Source organism: Meles meles, chromosome 8, assembly GCF_922984935.1.
Source record: "Meles meles chromosome 8, mMelMel3.1 paternal haplotype, whole genome shotgun sequence".
NCBI classification, from domain to species: Eukaryota; Metazoa; Chordata; class Mammalia; order Carnivora; family Mustelidae; genus Meles; species Meles meles.
In genome coordinates, this window is record NC_060073.1 from 117,289,582 (window position 1) to 117,309,426 (window position 19,845).

General features: G+C 44.3%; 1 protein-coding gene across 1 annotated transcript; it reads left to right on the forward strand.

Annotated features, from left to right (window-relative positions):
• The first annotated feature begins 2,524 nt into the window (after positions 1 to 2,524).
• Positions 2,525 to 19,193, forward strand: LOC123948189 (caspase-12-like). The gene is given in 11 exon segments (XM_046014728.1): positions 2,525 to 2,830; positions 4,000 to 4,248; positions 5,478 to 5,537; positions 7,365 to 7,610; positions 12,672 to 12,712; positions 12,714 to 12,845; positions 13,905 to 14,139; positions 14,732 to 14,878; positions 17,919 to 18,028; positions 18,354 to 18,473; positions 19,030 to 19,193. Coding segments are annotated over 10 exon segments (1,485 nt in total). The 5' UTR covers positions 2,525 to 2,664; the 3' UTR covers positions 18,453 to 18,473; positions 19,030 to 19,193.
• The last annotated feature ends 652 nt before the right edge of the window (positions 19,194 to 19,845 follow it).

A 19,845-nucleotide genomic window follows, 5' to 3' on the forward strand; every position in this document is an offset into this window, starting at 1 on the left:
ATTATTGTATTATTATCAATGAGTTCCTTTATGTTTAGTATTAATTGATTTATATATTACAGCTGTCAGATTTTCTTCTTGGATAGACTCCTTAATGATGATATAGTGCCCTTCCTCATTTCTTATTAGAGTTTTTGGTTTAAAATCTAGTTTTTCTGTTATATATATATGGCTAATTTAGCTTTCTTTTGACATCCATTACCATGATAGATGGTTCTCCACTCCCTCACTTCGATCTGCAGGTGACTTTAGGTCTAAAATGAATCTCTTATAGGCAGCATATAGATGGGTCTTGCCTTGCTTTGCTTTTCTTTCTTTCTGTCTTTTTTTCTTTCTTTCTTTCATCCATTCAGATACCCTATGTCTTTGGCATGGAACATTTAGTCCATTACTTTCAGAGTGACCATTTTTTTAAGATTTATTTATTTATGTGATGGGGGAGGGGTAGAGATTTATTTATTTATGTGATGGGGGGAGGGGTAGAGGGAGAGGGAGAATCTCAAGTAGACTCTGCACTGATCACAGAGCTCAACACAGGGCTCAGTTCCACGACCCTGTGATCATGACCTGAGTCAAAACCAAGAGTCAGATACTTAGCCTACTGAACTACCCAGGTATCCCCATTCAGAGTAATTACTGATAGAATTTAGTGCCACTGTATTACCTATAAATTAGGTATTTCTGGAGATTTTCTCTTATTCTTTCTAGTCTTTGTTGCTTTCTGTTTTTCCCAGTCAAAGAGTTCCCTCTAATATTTCTTTCAGGGGGTTTAAGTGGTCATGAACTCTTAGCTTTTGTTTGTCTGGGAAAATCTTTATTCTCCTCCTATTCTGAATGATAGCCTTGCTGATTGAGTATTCTTGGCTGCATATTTTCCCATTCAGTACATTGAATTCATCATGCCACTTTCTCTGACTTGCCAAGTTTCTGTGGATAGGCCTGCTGTCAACCTTATTTGTCTTCCCTTGTAGGTTAAGGGTTCTTTTTTCTTTTGCTGCTTTCAGGATTATTTCCTTATTTGTGTATTTTGAAATTTTTAAATATAGTATTTGATATTTAAAAATTAATCAAGAAAAGAATTAAAAATCATTATATCATGAAATATTAGGCAGCATGGGGAATAGGGCATTGTAAGTTAACTACGTCTTATTTTTCATAAGATGTGGTCAAGAACATTGTTGTATTTGGTCTATCAAAAAACAGAGGGATAAAATATGCATGTTATTGAGAGATCTGAAAATTAGCATAAGAAAACAAAAATGAATAATTTAGGGAAATTACATGTAGAATGTGGGACTGAAGATGAGAGAGTTGTAATGGAAAATATGTTTTCTATTACGCACTTTTCTGTACAACTGAATTAGATGGCTGCTGCATATATTACTTTGATAGAACATTTAAAACTTAATCTATCAACACTGTTAATACTATATGGTCATCCAAAAAATGAAATAGTTCCTAAGGTACTTGGATTCTTACAAATGTCTGTCATACATTGGGAAATTATAAAAAGCCAATTGTTGATGACATGGGAAAAAAGTTATCGGTAAGCATGTGTTTCTCTATTGGTGAGAAACTGCCCCCAAACACAGTGACTTAAAACAATGAGCCTTTACTATTGTTCACAAGTTGATTAATCAACTCTGTGGTTCTTCTTGTCTCTGGGGTTATCCAAGTGCCTGAGATCATCTGCACACAGGGCAGGCATCTCCATGTGAAGTCTCTAGCAAGCTATCCCAGTTTTGTTCATGTGGACGGTCACGTGTCTAAGAGGAAGAAATGGATTACATGTCTACTGACCTGGCAAAGAGCTTTACAGGGTCCATTTACTGCATCACAATGGCAAAACCAAGTCAGAGTTGAGTTTATAGTCAGACCAAAGGAAACAAAGAGACTCCTGATAGGGGCCATAGATAACATCAGTACTATACTGAGTGCTTTTTAAAAGCACAGGATAAAAATTCTTACCAATGTAAGCTAAGCATATAATTGTGGTTAGTTTGTGGCATGAGATTAAAGAAGGCTGATGATCTTACTACATTTCATAAAATTTGCATTATTTAATTTTTATAGCAAACATCTATTGTTTAAAAAACTAATCTTTTTTTTTTTTTTCAAAGATTTTATTTATTTGACAGACAGAGATCACAGTAGGCAGAGAGGCAGACAGAGAGAAAGGAAGGGAAGCAGGCTCCCTGCCGAGCAGAGAGCCTGATGTGGGGCTCGATCCCAGGACCCTGGGATCATGACCTGAGCCGAAGGCAGAGGCTTTAACCCACTGAGCCACCCAGGCGCCCCTAAAAAACTAATCTTGAGTAAAAGAGTCAATATACTAAAATATACATGTTTTCCCAGGACTGACCAGTACACAGATCAGGAAAGAAAGAAGAGATCACATACCTCCGTTTTTAAAAACAGTGTCAGGAATAGCACTGTTTGTCGGGCTCCAGACAGTTTCCTGCTCCCCTTAAGTCTTGCAAACTCACACCTCACTTCAGGGGCTGAGTGGGTGTCTGTGGTGAGGCCACTCTGCCATTCAGTGGCTATGGGGTGGCACAGAGGGTCCATTTGACTTCAAAATAGACTGCAAAACAGAACAGAGAAACTGTGTGAGAATAAAGAGAAAAGACATGTTTGCTTCCTGTTTTCCAGTAGAAGTAAGATATGTATCGGAAGAGTCAAATTCTATCTCCACACGGACAAGAAAACTTGAAAAGCTGTAGTTTCCCATTTAGGCAATACCCGAACGCCAGAACACTGAGAGCAAAGGGAGAAGGCTGCTTTCATTTTCACTACTTTCCTGACCAGAGAGACAGAGCAGCAATGGCTGGTGAGTGTCTCCGGTTTTCTGTCATTTATGTCTGTATTTTGGGGGAGTGATGGCTCAGGAAGAAGGAGGGCAGGACAGGAGATGGAGCCCCGAAGGGGGCTCTCATGAGACCGGGCTGTTTGACTCTGGGAATGTGAGGGATGGGGAGCTTGGGGCACAGCAAGCAAGTGTGCCATCAGACAAAACATTTTAGCTGAGAAGCTACAGCTGGGGGTGGGGGGGGAGGAAGTGTAAAAAATCTGGACCTATGTTCTCAGAATATTCCTATGATTTTAGTCTTTTCTTTGAATTCATACTGACTGAGCTTTATTTTTTTTTTTAAGATTTTATTCATTTTTTTGACGGAGACCATCACAAGTAGACAGAGAGGCAGACAGACAGAGAGAGAGGGGCGGAGCAGTGAGCCCGCTGCGGGGACTCGATCCCAGGACCCGGGGATCATGACCCAAGCCGAAGGCAGAGGCTTTAACACACTGAGCCACCCAGGCGCCCCCTGACTGAGGTTTCTAACCATTTCTTAAGTGTTCTCATCAGGGCGAAGGGCTTTCCAGCTGAAGAGAGTGTATTTCACTTCCTCCATATTTCCGCTCTCTGTATGACCTCTTGTTTCCAGCAGTGAGCAAGCCAGCCACAATGTGTGCTCTCAATCTCAGAATACAGCCCCGCCCTGCCAGCCCTGGCCAGGGAAACAAACATGCATTTTTCCACAGATGGTAATACTTCTATGCTTTACATCTATACATATTGACTACAGTGTGTATTTAAAAGAGATACTGATAAAAGTGACAGGAAGGGAAGCAATCACAGGTGATACCAAGCTGAAATGAGGCAGCCATCACTAATGGAGCAACTTAATGAAGTTGTTTAAGTTGCTTTCCTTCCCCGAGGCTTATTTTCTCCACCAGTAGAAAGCATAGGTTTGGGGAAGATCGGTGCTTCTCTGTGTGTGGTCCTCAGAACAGTAACTTTAATATGACCTAAGACACTGGGGGAAATAAAGATTGATGGGCTCCACCCTGTCCTATCAGATCAGATTTCTGGGAAGAGGCTGCGTGAAGTTTTGTTCGCTACCCTCTCAGATAACTCTCTCCCTTGTTAAATTTGAGAACCATGCACCTAAATCAGAGACCTAACCTCCTATAATTCCTAAAATCCTATTGTCCTCACAGAGAAGAGATCGCCACAAGACCCAGTTAACGAGATAAAGGTGATTGCCAGCTCCATGCTTGGTGGCTTCTTGGATGACTTGAAGGAAAAGAAGGTGTTAGATAAGCAAGATTTACAAACAATAGGGAAAACAGTGAATATCATCCTGAGTAAGACTGAAAACCTGGTTGGTGATCTCTCTGAGAAAACTCAAGTGGTAGGTCAAGTATTTATGGACCGTTTTGTCAATTCCAGGAGCCTGCTGAGTTTGAGTGAGTATCTTGAGCCAAAGGACTCCTAACTTATTCTTTATCTGCCCTTCTATGCAAAATCTGTCTCGTTTCTATTTGCAAGTAGAGAATAAACTATCTGCATCTCCAGTACTTCCTTTGCCTTCCCTCAGCAACTGTAACCTTCAATCACCCCTTAACATTTCCTGTTCACTGTATTCTATCTCCCCTTGCTAAAATGTAAAGTCCACGAAGCACAGAGCTTTGTCTGCTTTGTTTATCAAGAGAGCCCCAGCTCATGGAAATGGCACCTGACACATTAGAGGTGCTCAGTAATTACTTGTGAAATGCATGAATGGTCCTGGAGCTCTAGTAAATTCAGGCACAGTCCTTAGGTAATCTCTGCTACTCTGGCCACACTCTAGACTCCAGAGTTATTCCCACCTGTAAAATGCTCAATAGAAAAAAACACACACAAAAAAAACCCACACAGCAATCCACTGCCTTCTGCTTAGCTGGGGCTTGGCCCAAGGCATAGATCTCTGAAAATCTAGACTGTCTTTGTTAAAGGAGTACCTAGGGAATTTGAGGAGCATTAGTGGAACATGAGTGTGTCCTTCTCTACGAAGCATGGATTGGCTCACTCTCTCTTTGAGGAGTCGGGGCGTCAATATTTTATGTTTTTTGGGTCAAACTTTCTCTGGCACAGTGCCTCAAATCTGATGCTGTGACATAAAATTAGAAATAGACAATAAGTACAAAATGGCTGTGGATGTGTTCCAATAAAGCTTTATTAACAAAAACTGCTGTCGAGCTGACCTTGGCCTCTAGGTCGGAGTTTCCTGACCCCACTCTAGAGGACAATATATACACACGTGTGTTCTCAATACTGAGGACATCCTTTTGGGATCATTTTGTGGTTGCTGAAAGACTACCGAAGTTTATAGAAGTGTGTACATTCTTTCCTCAGAATGAAAAATGCTACTACAGAAAAGCCTTGATTAAAGAATTTGATTATTCCTTGAATTATGTAAGCAGGAACAAAATGAGCTCTTCCCTGTTTTATGGAAACTCTGCCTCCTCCTTCCCCTGGCACAAAGTCACAGTCCTCTGAGACAAACCTGAGCTTAGACAATGAACCAGATTTCCATGCTTCATAGGGTCACCCCAGGCCAAACATCATCAATTTCTCGTGAGTGCGAGGGAGTTACATGTGTGTAGATTCCAGAAACCTAGCTCTGCAGACAAATGTCCTTTTCCTATTCTTTCAGAATCTCATGCTGAAAATGAGGATGAGGAATATAAGACTGGCAAGTCATCTTCTCTGACAAGTAAGTACCTTCAAATCTCACATCACAAATGAAAACTCAGACCACCAGGGCTGTCAGAAGGTACTACAGTCAAGACATAGGAAACTGTGTTTTTATCAATTTCCATCTCTGGAAATCACCTTCAGCATTCAGCACTGATCCTTAACTTTTTGTTCATTCCACTTCAGAATCTGAAATAATGGTGAAGAAAGTGGAGAAGAAAATGCTGGGCCATCCCAGGCATTGGCTCTCCCTCTGGCAGGTGCCACCAAACCCAGTGGCTCATGCAAACCCTCATGTGTCCCTCAGGGTAAGGCCCTCAGTAACAGGGGCCATAAGTTACAGTGGCGAGACCAGAGATGGGTTCAGAAATTCCGGGTTCTTTCTTCCTTCTGTGCCACCCGAGTCAAAGTTACTGTCAGCATTCAGATCCCCCGCTTGCATCCGCTAAGAACCTGGAAGTGCAAGTGAAGATCACGAAATTAGGGAGAAGGCTGGAGGCCCCACGCATGGCTTCTGCCGGTGACAGGCAATGTCATGGATGCTTGGTGACATTCTGTGAGCTAAGGCAGATGGGGAAGCCGTATGCTATAGTGGAAAGAGCACTGGAATAAAACCCAAGCGATATCTACCCTGAGCCCAACACGGCCACTGACTAACCATGGTCTCTGGTGTGAATGACCCAACCTTTCTGAGACTCATAGTTTTCAGTGAGATTAATAACATCTTTAAAAGATTCACAAAACATCAAACACATAAGCAAGTAAGAGCTGTACGAACAGGACAGGACAGTGGTTAAGGAAAGCACGTTAAGAAACACACAACAGGACTAGACGCACATACTGTGTGATCACTAGAGAAACGGATGAGTTATTGAACCACACCGTGGAATCACAGTGTCTAGAAAGGGGCTACTGGAGTGTGGAGTCGTGAGCACCATATTTTCAGAAGTCTGGGACAAGCTTACAAAGGCTTAAACACCTTGTAATCTTTAGTCGCTGTTGTATCCATTATATACACATACGAACTGAACACCCACTGTCTACCATTCTAAGCGCTGTTTCTAGCAGTAAGCAAGACAGGTCAAGATCTTGCTTTCATGGAGGTGACGGTGTAATGAAGGTGCACAGTTAGTACATATGAAAAAAATAAATAGTACAATTCAGGAAATGGACAAGAGAAAAGAGGTGAGGCACGTGGGCCACAGTGAATAATTACAAGAACGCATTTGGGGTGATATTTCGGTACATGCTTGAACAACAGAGAGGGAGGGGGTTGTGCCACACTCTAAAGCAAAAGCATCCCCTGGGAGGGCAGCAAGCCCAAGGGGGCTGAACAGACGTGGACGTGCCATGCCGTAAGGCCAGTCTGATGGGGGAGTAGCTAACTGGGAGGACCTGGCAGGAGGAGCTGTTATGGTCTCCTGCTGAAGCCACCGTACCACTCTGGGCCTTTGGGGAAGTGAGAACAGACTGGATTTTATTTGCAATAGAAAGTCTTTAGGAGATTTTAAATGAGGAGTGATAAGCAAGCATAGCATTAGAAAGGCCAAATATTTCAGTTAAGGGATAATAGCTTTTAGGCGGGGTTGTACCAATGCGGAGGATGATTAATTTGTGACACCTGGATCTCCTTTGGAGGTAGAGTCAACAAAAGCGTAATTAGAAATAAAAATATAAAAATAATGCACTCTACCCTGACCTATTAAATCAGATTTCCTGGAATAGCGTGCAGGAAGCTCTGCTCACCGCGCTCTCAGATACTCTCTCCCTTGTTAAATCTGAGAACCATGGGCCTACATCAGAAATCTAATGCCCTGTAATTCCTAAAATCCTATTGTTCTCACAGAGAAGAGACCACCACAAGACCCAGTTAACGAGATAAAGGTGATTGCCAGCTCCGTGCTTGGTGGCGTCTTGGAGGACTTGAAGGAAAAGAAGGTGTTAGATAAGCAAGATTTACAAACAATAGGGAAAACAGTGAATATCATCGTGAGTAAGACTGAAAACCTGGTTGGTGATTTCACTGAGAAAACTCAAATTGTAGGCAAAGTACTTATGGACCATTTCTTCAATTCCAGGAGACTGAGTTTAAGTGAGTATCTTGAGCTGACTCCTAACTTATTCTTTATCTGCTCTCTTATGCAATCTCTGTCTCCTTATTTCTATTTGCAAATGGAGAACTATCCACATCTCTAGTAGTTTCTTTGCCTGATGACCTTATATAAGATGGTATAAGATGGCAAAAGGCCCCCAAACCCCCTGCCCAGTCCATATGCCAGCATCCAAAATCCCTTTATACTCCTACACATCTATTTCCCTCAGCAACTGCCACCTTCAATCATCCCATAACATTTCCTTTTCACTGTGTAAGTCCACGAAGCACAGAGCTTTGTCTGCTTTGTTTATCAAGAGAGCCCCAGCTCCAGGTCATGATCCCGAGGTGCTGGGATCGAGCCCCGCATCGGGCTCTCTGCTTAGCTGGGAGCCTGCTTCCTCCTCTCTCTCTGCCTGCCTCTCTGCCTACTTGTAATCTCTATCTGTCAAATAAATAAATCTTTAAAAAAAAAAAAAAAAGAGAGCCCTAGCTCATGAAAATGGCACCTGACACATTAGAGGTGCTCAGTAATTACTTGTGAAATGCATGAATGGTCCTGGAGCTCTAGTAAATTCAGGCACAGTCCTTAGGTAATCTCTGCTACTCTGGCCACACTCGACTCCAGAGTTATTCCCACCTGTAAAATGCTCAATAGAAAAAAACACAAAAAAAACCCACACAGCAATCCACTGTCTTCTGCTTAGCTGGGGCTTGGCCCAAGGCATAGATCTCTGAAAATCTAGACTGTCTTTGTTAAAGGTGTACCTAGGGAATTTGAGGAGCATTAGTGGAACATGAGTGTGTCCTTCTCTACGAAGCATGGATTGGCTCACTCTCTCTGAGGAGTCGAGGCATCAATATTTTATGTTTTTTGGGTCAAACTTTCTCTGGCACAGTGCCTCAAATCTGATGCTGTGACATAAAATTAGAAATAGACAATAAGTACAAAATGGCTGTGGATGTGTTCCAATAAAGCTTTATTAACAAAAACTACTGTCGAGCTGACCTTGGCCTCTAGGTCGGAGTTTCCTGACCCCACTCTAGAGGACAATATATACACACGTGTGTTCTCAATACTGAGGACATCCTTTTGGGATCATTTTGTGGTTGCTGAAAGACTACCGAAGTTTATAGAAGTGTGTACATTCTTTCCTCAGAATGAAAAATGCTACTACAGAAAAGCCTTGATTAAAGAATTTGATTATTCCTTGAATTATGTAAGCAGGAACAAAATGAGCTCTTCCCTGTTTTATGGAAACTCTGCCTCCTCCTTCCCCTGGCACAAAGTCACAGTCCTCTGAGACAAACCTGAGCTTAGACAATGAACCAGATTTCCATGCTTCATAGGGTCACCCCAGGCCAAACATCATCAATTTCTCGTGAGTGCGAGGGAGTTACATGTGTGTAGATTCCAGAAACCTAGCTCTGCAGACAAATGTCCTTTTCCTATTCTTTCAGAATCTCATGCTGAAAATGAGGATGAGGAATATAAGACTGGCAAGTCATCTTCTCTGACAAGTAAGTACCTTCAAATCTCACATCACAAATGAAAACTCAGACCACCAGGGCTGTCAGAAGGTACTACAGTCAAGACATAGGAAACTGTGTTTTTATCAATTTCCATCTCTGGAAATCACCTTCAGCATTCAGCACTGATCCTTAACTTTTTGTTCATTCCACTTCAGAATCTGAAATAATGGTGAAGAAAGTGGAGAAGTGGGGCACCTGGGTGGCTCAGTGGGTTAAGCCGCTGCCTTCAGCTCAGGTCGTGATCTCAGGGTCCTGGGATCAAGTCCCGCATGGGGCTCTCTGCTCAGCAGGGAGCCTTCTTCCCTCTCTCTCTCTCTCTCTGCCTGCCTCTCTGCCTCCTTGTGATCTCTCTCTGTCAAATAAATAAATAAAATTAAAAAAAAAAAAAAAGAAAGTGGAGAAGAAAATGCTGGGCCATCCCAGGCATTGGCTCTCCCTCTGGCAGGTGCCACCAAACCCAGTGGCTCATGCAAACCCTCATGTGTCCCTCAGGGTAAGGCCCTCAGTAACAGGGGCCATAAGTTACAGTGGCAAGACCAGAGATGGGTTCAGAAATTCCGGTTTCTTTCTTCCTTCTGTGCCACCCGAGTCAAAGTTACTGTCAGCATTCAGATCCCCTGCTTGCATCCACTAAGAACCTGGAAGTGCAAGTGAAGATCACGAAATTAGGGAGAAGGCTGGAGGCCACACGCATGGCTTCTGCCGGTGACAGATGCTTGGTGACATTCTGTGAGCACTCTGGGCCTTTGGGGAAGTGAGAACAGACTGGATTTTATTTGCAATAGAAAGTCTTTAGGAGATTTTAAATGAGGAGTGATAAGCAAGCATAGCATCAGAAAGGCCAAAGGTATTCAAATATTTCAGCTAAGAGATAATTGCTTTCAGGCTGGGGTTGTACCGATGGAGAGGTAGACAAATGGTGATATCTGACATCTTTTGGAAGTAGAGTCAAAAGAACTATGGATGGGTAGGTTGTTGGCTAATGTAGGAAGAGGAGGTATTGGGATGAATCTTGGTTTTGGCTGGCAGCTAGGTGAAGCTTATGATAAAGTGAGGTAGAAGAAAACTTGTAGTTGAGGGAAAACTCAGGAGAACCAGATGTCTAGGCATGGACAAACACTAGGGGCCTCTCCCCGCACATGTCCACTTTGACGCGTGTAGTACATCCCAGGGCAGACAATGAAAATACACAGGTGGATTCAACCGAGTTGTACACAGAAGTACCAGGCCTGGGACTAGCTCTGGGGACTCAGGAGCGTGCAGACAGCAGGTAAGATGATGTGCTGAAGAGGCCACCTGGGCACCGGTGCTCCCAGAGGATAACAGAGGGTCCAATGTAAAAAGGCCTAACTTTTCGCGGCGCAGCGGGAGAGCTGAGAGCCAGCAGCCTGAAGAAGAGCAGCCACAGCACACAGCAGCGCAGAAGCACGGAGACGTGCCGAAGGGAGAAGACGTGCTCTGCCAGGTCAAATGCTGGAATAGCAGCAAATGGTCAGTAGGAACCTTGATCCCAAGGATGAGGGGGACAGTGACAGCCAGTTCTTGCATATAGGAACAAAGTGAGAGTTGGAAAAATGGAAACAGGGCAGTGAAATATCACCTTTAAGGAGTTGTGCTGAGCTGTGGAGCCCAGCCCCAGGGCAACAGCTGGAGGGGAAGGGCTTGGAGTGGAGGTGTCTGAGAGAGGGGTGCAAAAGCGTGGGATTTGCCAGGGGGAGAACACAGCAGGGGGCAAGGGGAGACAGGGATAGGACAGAGCTGAATAAAGGCCTGAGTCAAGTTCTTGCAGGAGAGAGGAACTGGAACTCTGGGCACAAGGAGAGTCACTTAGACAGGAGGCAGTGTATTTCTTCTTTGTACTGGGAGGGGAAGGACAGTAGATGGGGAGAGATACAGGCAAATTAACAGATTGGTTGCTTCAAAAGGTGAACTCATTCTTACAAAAAAATAGTAGAAGGAACAGAAGAAGGCTTGTTTCCCTATGGAAAAACAAAAGGCAGGGGGCGGGGCAGATAGTTGGTGGCTATTTTCAAGTATTTGAAGGTAATGATTCATTAACAGTTATAAACTTTTTTTTTTTTTAATATTTTATTTATTTGACAGAGAGAAATCACAAGTAGGCAGAGAGGCAGGCAGAGAGAGAGGAGGAAGCAGGCTCGCTGCGGAGCAGAGAGCCGGATGTGGGGCTCGATCCCAGGACTCTGGGATCATGACCTGAGCCGAAGGCAGAGGCTTTAACCCACTGAGCCACCCAGGTGCCCCAACAGTTATAAACTTTTAATATGTGCCAGACAATCAATCATTCTAGATGCTGGAAATAACAAAACTTAAACACACCTTCCCTGTCCTAATTAAGCTTACCATACAGTAAACACAATTAAGATTAAATATAATCATTGTTCTTCTGGGGGCATTTACATAAAATAATCAAAACACAAGGTAAGCTATATGGAAGCCAAAGAAATATTCATCAGCTTTCGGTGGGCAAGGAATCAGACATTTTCTGGATGGTCCCAATGCAGGAAATACATACCAATACCTACGAGGTTCACTCGCTGTGACCCTCAGGACCGTTCAGAGTGCGTTAGAACGTGCACATTCCCCCACTGACGGAGGCATTTGACTAGTGGTAGTAACACCGTAGGGATACGGTGAGAGGAGTTCAGATATCTGAATAAAGACTTGACCAGGTCCGATGAACAAGAAGCCTCCTTGCAGATCTTGGGTACTGTGTGTCCGTGAGTCTAATGTGCTGGGTATGAAAGATGAGTCCGTGTCACGGCCACTGACAAAACCAGAAACTGGCGGTGGGGTCAGTGGAAGCAAAAAGAAAGAGGGAGCCCTCAAGACTTTCGTTTTTGTCATTTTTTACAAGTACAGAATGGTTTTCTTGTTATGTTAAGCTTTTTGAAGGAATGGCAGTAAGTGTTTGCAGGAATGAGAGCCCAGTGAAAAGATCTCCGTAAGCACAAGGCTTGGGGTGCTACTCCCTCAAGGGGTGTTTTTTCTCTCAGTTATTCAGGAAATCCCGGCTTCCTCGATGGACACGCTGAAGGTCTGTCCCTGCAAGCATTCTCAAGAACCGAAGACTGTGAGAGTCCACGAGGTAACACGCTTTGGAACAGGAACACACACGACTGTCCACTCAAACTGCATGCTGGGAACTCACTGGAAATTTCAGCTCTTGATACAGACACGTTTGGATCAGCCCAAAGGGCATAGAATGTCATTTAATCATGTCATCTAATTAAGTGGCCCTTCCATCCAATTTCCTGTCCGTTTCAGCACATCCTCCAGCATCCCTGAAACTCCTCCCCACGCCCGACCAAAGCCTGGTCTCTAGAGTGCATGCTTAGCTGTGGTACACGTTTTCAGTCTAGAGTCCTACGTCTTTCTTCCAGAGTACCTATTTCCATCCCCAAGTCCTTCAGGCATCCGTTCTGTAATCCTAAGGGTCTGTTTTGGGTGGACTTCAGAGGCAAAAGTGGGCAGGCCATGTGGAACTCACCCTGTGCCTGTTATTTGCAGGTATATCCAGTGATGGAGAAGGAGGGCCGAACACGCCTGGCCCTCATCATTTGTAACAAAGAATTTGACCATCTTTCTGAGCGAGAAGGCTCTGAAAACGACATTTTGGGGATGCAAGGCCTGCTTGAAAACCTTGGATATTCGGTGGTTATAAAGGAAAATCTCACAGCTCTGGTAATGCCTTAGGACAGTGGGATAAGCTTCCTTCTTTCCCTTTCCTTCCTGGACTTCTTTCTTCACAGCTGGAAGAGCATAGTGCATGTTACGGGAATTCTCCTTCTCCAGAATGGGCACCCCTGGGTTTCAGCCTCTTCCAATGCACACTTTCATTAGCAAAGATTTATAGAGTAGCACTTCACTAAAAACGTTGGATCTTTCTAACGCTCTCCATTAGGGAGGCACCGATGACTTGATAGTCTTTGTGAGACACAACCCTGAGCCCTTCACAATTTCAGTATTAGGTGCCTAAATGTAAAGCCAAGTATGCAAACAAACAAACAAACAACAACAACAACAAACCATGAGCGCTCACATACACAGAAAGTTGTGATCCTGGCTCTACTGAAGAAATACCATGGGTGACTTTGGACAGACCATTTGAAACCTCAGAAGGAATTTGTTAACTATCTCTACTTTATGTCAGTAGGAACCAGTCCCTTACTCTGTCTCACGCTTTTTTAATGAAAACTTGGGGGAACCCCAACATGTAGTGCAGACGAAAGCAAAACCTTCCGCTGGGAGACCTGCCACCTCCCAGCACTTATAGTCCACCTCCCAGCACTTCCCCAGCCTCGGTCTCCACTGAAAACCCGTGGGCTACACGCTGGACGGAAATCTCTCTAGGGGTGCCTGGAGGCACAGTGGTTTGAGCATCGCACTCTTGGATTCGGCTCAGGTCATGATCTCAGCATGCTGAGATTAAGCCCCGTGTTGGGCTCTGTGCTCAGTTTGCTGTTTGCTTGAGTCTCTCTCTCCCTCTGTTCCTCCCCCAATTCCCTCTCTCATTCTCTCTCTCAAATAAATAAATAATTTTGAAAAACAAAACAAAACAAAAAAACCCTGCTAGCCTTTACCTTCTATATGTCTAAATTTCTGCTGTTATGTCGGGATGAAATTTCTCTTACAATTCCATTCTGTCCATGCGGTCTGATTCGTTAATGCCTCTCTGTCTACTCTCTGAGCACAGACTGTGTGTGGAGAGCTCCTAGGTAGTAACTCCAGAGGCTCTTTCAGGAAATGATAACGGAGCTGAAGAACTTCGCCGCCCGCCAGGAGCACCAGTTCTCGGACAGCACGTTCCTGGTGTTCATGTCCCACGGCACCCTGGACGGGATCTGTGGCAGGAAGCACAGAGATGAAGAGCCGGACATTCTTCCCGATGACACCATCTTCCAGATTTTCAACAATCGTAGCTGCCACGGTCTCAAGGACAAGCCCAAGGTCATCATCACACAGGCCTGCCGAGGCAGTGAGTAGGGGTGGGGCACCCAGGGAGGGGCCATGAACCTCCCTCTATTCGCTATCAGCTCGCCTTCATGTTCCCAGGGACGAGCGACAGAGACAACATTTTAGAACTGCACGCACATCCAGTCAAGGAAGAAATTAAGTCTGGGGACGCCTGGGTGGCTCAGTGGGTTAAAGCCTCTGCCTTCAGCTCAGATCATGATTCTAGGGTCCTGGGATAGAGCCCCACATCCGGCTCTCTGCTCAGCAGGAAGTCTGCTTCTCCCTCTCTGCTGCTTTTTTGTGTGTTCACACACTTGCTCACTCTCTCTCAAAAAAATAAATAAGTAATCTTACAAAAAATTAAGCCTATATAATTTTTAAGAAGTGTGAAGCATACTAGAATAATAACAAGTGTCCTGGTCCTGGTCCTTTGGGTCATTCTAAATATAAGTGGGCTCTGTATGTTCTGCTGTCAGTGAGGTGGTTTTTCTAGCAGTAACACGCTTGCATTTTTAATAAATCCCATATTGGAATGTACTGCAGTAAGGGTAGTATGGTAGGAGAGATTCTGTGTGTGTGTAACTTCTTTCGTAAGACACGGGTGTCTCCCCCAGGAGGTGACGGGGCCGTCTGGGTGACCGATATGGGGGAAGCACTTGCGTGGACATGTTACCAGCCCTTGGAGCGCTACATCTTCAATGATGCCATAAAAAAGACCCACGTAGAGAAGGACTTCATCGCTTTCAAATCTTCAACTCCACGTAAGTGACTTCAGAGAGCAGGAGAGCAGTCTCTCCATCTCCTATCAGTTTCCAGATCCCGGGCTTGGCTAGGATCCTACCTGATCACTAACAGCAGAGCATTTCTTCTCTAATGATAGGTTTGATGTACAGAAGAGGTTTAAAACATTGAGATTACTTTTATGACTTGAAAGCTGTAAGTCTTGATTTTGGAGGAAACTTTCAAAGTAAACTTTGAGGATCCGAACTTAAGGCAGTGTAAGTTTAAATAAACGAAGAGTTGGTTTTTGTTTGTTTGTTTGCTTGTTGCTGAATATAGCACTGGCCCAGAAGTGTGTTTTCGTCCCATGGTGTGGTCACCTGATCATCTACTAGCAAGTAAACAAGGCAATCGGTAACACTTGTAACACTTGCTTCACATATTCTAGAACCTCTTGGCTGGTTATCTGAACCTAGTCTTAAAAAATTAGTTAACATTCAAATGCCTGACTTCAATATAATGTAGCCAATGACTGAAAATCCTCCTCTGGCAGGAAAGACATAACAGAAGATAAAAAGAGAAGATACACGGAGTCGATCACGGTCAAACCTGTGGGAAATCTATTTAATGGTCATCTATGATTTTGTTTTATGAGTGATTTACAGAACCTGAGCAACTTCCAGAATCTAGTTTACATAAGTCACAATTCTTTTTAAGGATTTTGTATTTTATTTTATTTGATAGAGAGAGAGAGAGAGCACAAGCAGGGGCAGCAGCAGGCAGAGGGAGAGGGAGAAGCAGACTCCCCATGAGCAGGGAGCCCGATGTGGGGCTCGATCCCAGGAGCCTGAGATCATGACCTGAGCTGAAGGCAGACATTTAACTGACTAAGCCACCCAGGTGCCCTGCACAAGTCACAGTTCTAATACAAACCTGGATATGCCCAGAATATCACTACAATAGAGTTCTGATTTGTGGGTCCAGGGGGGGCCTGAGACTCTGCTGGCCCAAGAGGATGCCCTGAGTCTTGTCTGGGGAAACAGGACACAGGCTGTGCCAGGAACACCCATTCCATACCGGGAGCAGTTCTCCTTTGTCTTACTTGTTGGAGTCTGAATAAAATTTTATTGGAAAGAAGAGCTCTCTTTAGCTCTCTTGTAGCTACTAAAGGAAGTTAAAGCGGCATATGCAGCCTGATGCATGCTCTAAGAGACTGTTTTAGTTCAGGGCAGAGAGTCTCCTACGTGTAAGTCCTCCATTCCCTTCTGTACACACTGCGATGCACTGAGACGCACCGGCTCGGGGCACATGGTGCACAGCTGAAGCCGCCGGGCCTGATGAGCCGTACGGGGTGTAGTCAGAGCAGAGGGGCCGAGATGAACTGAGTGGAAAACCCATGCACAGCCTCATACAAATAAATAATGCTTGTCAACCGGGCTACGTGCGTTCAGGAAAAATGTGTTGAAAAATGAAGGAGTGAACTGTGTCATTGGTCAGAGAAGGACAGTGGACACAGAAGTCCTGGGAAAGAGAGGAGCTTGGAAAACAGGGCCAGAGTGTCTGAAGCCCTGAGCCAGGGGCCGGTACCAAGAGGGAGGTTGGAGGGGTAGGCAGGGGCCGTATAATTTGAGGCCTCACATGTTAGAGAAGGATTTCATCTTTAACGTTGACATGCTTTATTACTAATATTGCTTTATACTAACAGTAATCGGAAATTTTGGTGAAACATACCTCACGACAAGATGAGACCGACATCTTTAGATGTCCACTCTGGGGGTTCTGTGGGGAATGGGTTACGGCATAGCGAGAGGCGACGTGGGGAGACAGGTTAGACTGTGACCGGGGTCTCACAGGCCACAGGTCACTACGCCAGGCTTGGGAAGACATAGCTGCTGAATCCAGAAATACTTAGGATGGAAAATTTGTATGACCTGCTGTTTAGTGGATATGGCGGCTGAATAAGACGGGGTGGCACAGGCCACCTGAGGTCACCAGAGGTGATCGTGTGCCTTCGACAAAAGGGGAATCCTGCGAGAGAGTGTGAGATGCCTTCAGCCTACTTCAGGAGGAAAGGAGGAGAGTTACAAGGAGAGCTACTCTGCAGACCCGAGATCGGCATCAGGATTTGGGGAGATGCTTGCTAAGCATTATCTTCAGTGTCCTAACAATGGGGAAAATGATCCAGAAACAGAGAACAGACCGAGAAGACATCCCAAAGCAGAGGCTGAACTGCAGAGAACGAAGGCCCAGGCGGCAGAGTGGACTCAGGAAGTATGGCTGGAGGATAAGAAAGCCAAGTAAGAAGAGTATGTGTTGTCTGAGTTACCTGGAGAGAATCTGTGGGGGCTGTGGCCTTTCTGATTTGAATGAGGCATCAGGTAAAGGTGAGGTGCGGTAAGTGACCGTGAGGTTTAATGACCTGGAGGTCACAGCTGGCCGTGGGAGAGCCCCACGTGAAGTCAGGGCGGGCAGTAGGGAGACAGCAGCTCCCAGTGCGCAGGCTAGGAAAGGCGCGCGCATGGTGAGTAAGACAAGCCTGGGAAGGGAGGCAGCCACAGGTAAAGGGACAAACAGGAGACGACGGGCATTTTGGTGACGGGAGAGGCGGGATCACACTGCAATGGTAACGAGAAGCAGGTGCTCAAAAGATGTTCCTGATAAAGAAGTACCGGTAAACTATTACAGTAGCCAACAATGTGTCGTTCCAATTTTAGAACATGTGCTGCTAAAGCGAGCACTACAGTAGCCAACGGTGTGAATGAGGGGTCCAGACTCAAGGAACAGCGAGATCTACGTTCCTTTTTCTGATTGTACAGGAAGTGCTGGAAGGAATTCCGTTCTTCCCTCTCCCTGCAGTGGTGGGGGATAGCTCTGTGCTTAGGAATGTGCGAGGCGTTCATGACAGGCCCCGGGAGGGTCTCCTCGGCACCTGCGGCAGAAACCTGACATCCAGCTTTATCCAGACTTGTCTCTCCTTCAAAGCACCGGCATCAAACCGTGTCCAATAGCTATGACTCTAAGACTCCTCCACACTTACACAAAGGCCCCATCTCCCAATATTTTAATGTTTTTCCTTTGCAGATAACGTTTCCTGGAGATTGAACACAGAGGGGTCTGTCTTCATTTCCCAACTTATCCACTACTTGGGAGAGTATTCTTGTTGTCACCATTTGGAGGAGATTTTCCGAAAGGTAGGGGTCTTCTTGTCTTTTCGCTGTTATGCCCCGAAAACTGTGCAACCATTTTCAAACCCTTTTGGGGGGGAATCCTGAAAGCTCTTAAGCCATCGTGACATGCCTTCCCATACCCCAGGTTCGCTTAAAGAGGAGGTTTTTTTGAAGTGTCGCTTGGAACCAGTGTGAGTTTCACGGACTCTGAGCCTTGCTTATTCAGAAAATGCTTTCGATGATACTATCTTGTTCATGTATGCACTATAGCCAAGGAAAAGCTCAGAATTTCTTCTGTGTATTACCTGGCCACAGCCTTAATCTCTGAAGATTTTCTTTACTACCTCAGGTTCAAAATGCATTTGAGAAACCCAACGCAATGATCCAGATGCCCACGATTGAGAGATTATCCATGACGCGATATTTCTACCTCTTTCCTGGGAATTAATATCTATCTGAAGCGTCTCAGGTAAACGTCTCCAAGAAGCGGACTTGGGTGCTCCCTCCTCAGAGTCTGTACGTAAAATCTAGAGAGAGTGGAGAGCAGGGACGGAGGGCAGCTGCCCATTAGCCACAGTCACCTCTGCATTTTCTTAATGGCCTGGTAAAACTCTGCTTTCTTTTGAAATTACCAGAAACTGTAAGTCTAATAGTAGCCAACTAGAAAATCCTTTAGTCTTCATGTCTCTCAAGGACCTGCCTAGTGAGTGGAAAATATTTAGTTCCGACGCATGCATAAAACAGCTGGCCTTGTACAGGCAGCTGACGTGTGGCTTCCTCCCCAAGAAGTCAGGGGGGCTGAGTCTCATTCTTCTGTTTGTGACAAGGCCTGCCTGGACCACGGGGCCAACTGCCGGCTGCTGGGTCCGTGCTGAGACCATGAGGCTCCTGGCAGATCCTCCCCTTGGGGATGAGGGGCTCATGGCCCTTCTGTGAAGGCACACCTCATAGTAGAGATTAGTGCTATTTATGTCTTACCTCCAATAACATCTTCACTTATGTTTTCTTCTCTCTAATTTTTCCAGGGAAATTGAGCCATTCCGTTTTCTGTGAATCTACTACTTTAAAAGGTTAATGTTTGGATGTGAATATTTTTCTACCAAAATTCCCACTTGCCCACCCTGAAGCAACGCCACGTGAAAACCATGGTCATAGTGTTGCTGAGTTAGTGCTTAATAAAATTTTTTGAAAATAATATTTGTTTTCTTGTTCTATTGTAGAAGTAAATCATGTTCACTGCAAAACAAAGTTCAAGTATAGAAAAACAGAAAAGAATAGTTAATGGATATATAATATGATCACATTCATAGGGATCCTGATAGTAAGCAATGGTTATGTTCTTGGGATGACATCTTTGTCATAGAGGGTCATTCATTTATTCTCCAATTGAGATCATGTTACTGATATTTGACCTGGAACTCCCCATTTATGTTTACAGACGGGGTTCTCATTAATTTTGACTTATGTCTAACTTGGCTATAGGATATTTTTAATAATATTTTGTAATGAACTACAAGTAGTGTTTTTTTGTGAACTCTAGAATGTCAAAAATCTATTATTTTCAAGTTCACTTATAAGTTCACCTAAAAACTTATATAAAGGACACTGTGAATTTATTCCTAAGTGGTAATATTTAAAAAACTATCAGAATGTTGATATATTCAACATGTCAACATGTTGAAATATTTTCAATATTCAACATTGAAACTGAATATCTCGTTTAAAAGTTACCATATATAACTGCATCTGCATATTCATAATTTTAACGTTCATACTGCAAATGAAGGCCAATTTACACAAGCACTAAAAAAAAAGCTTTCCTTTGTTTTAATCTTGAGAAC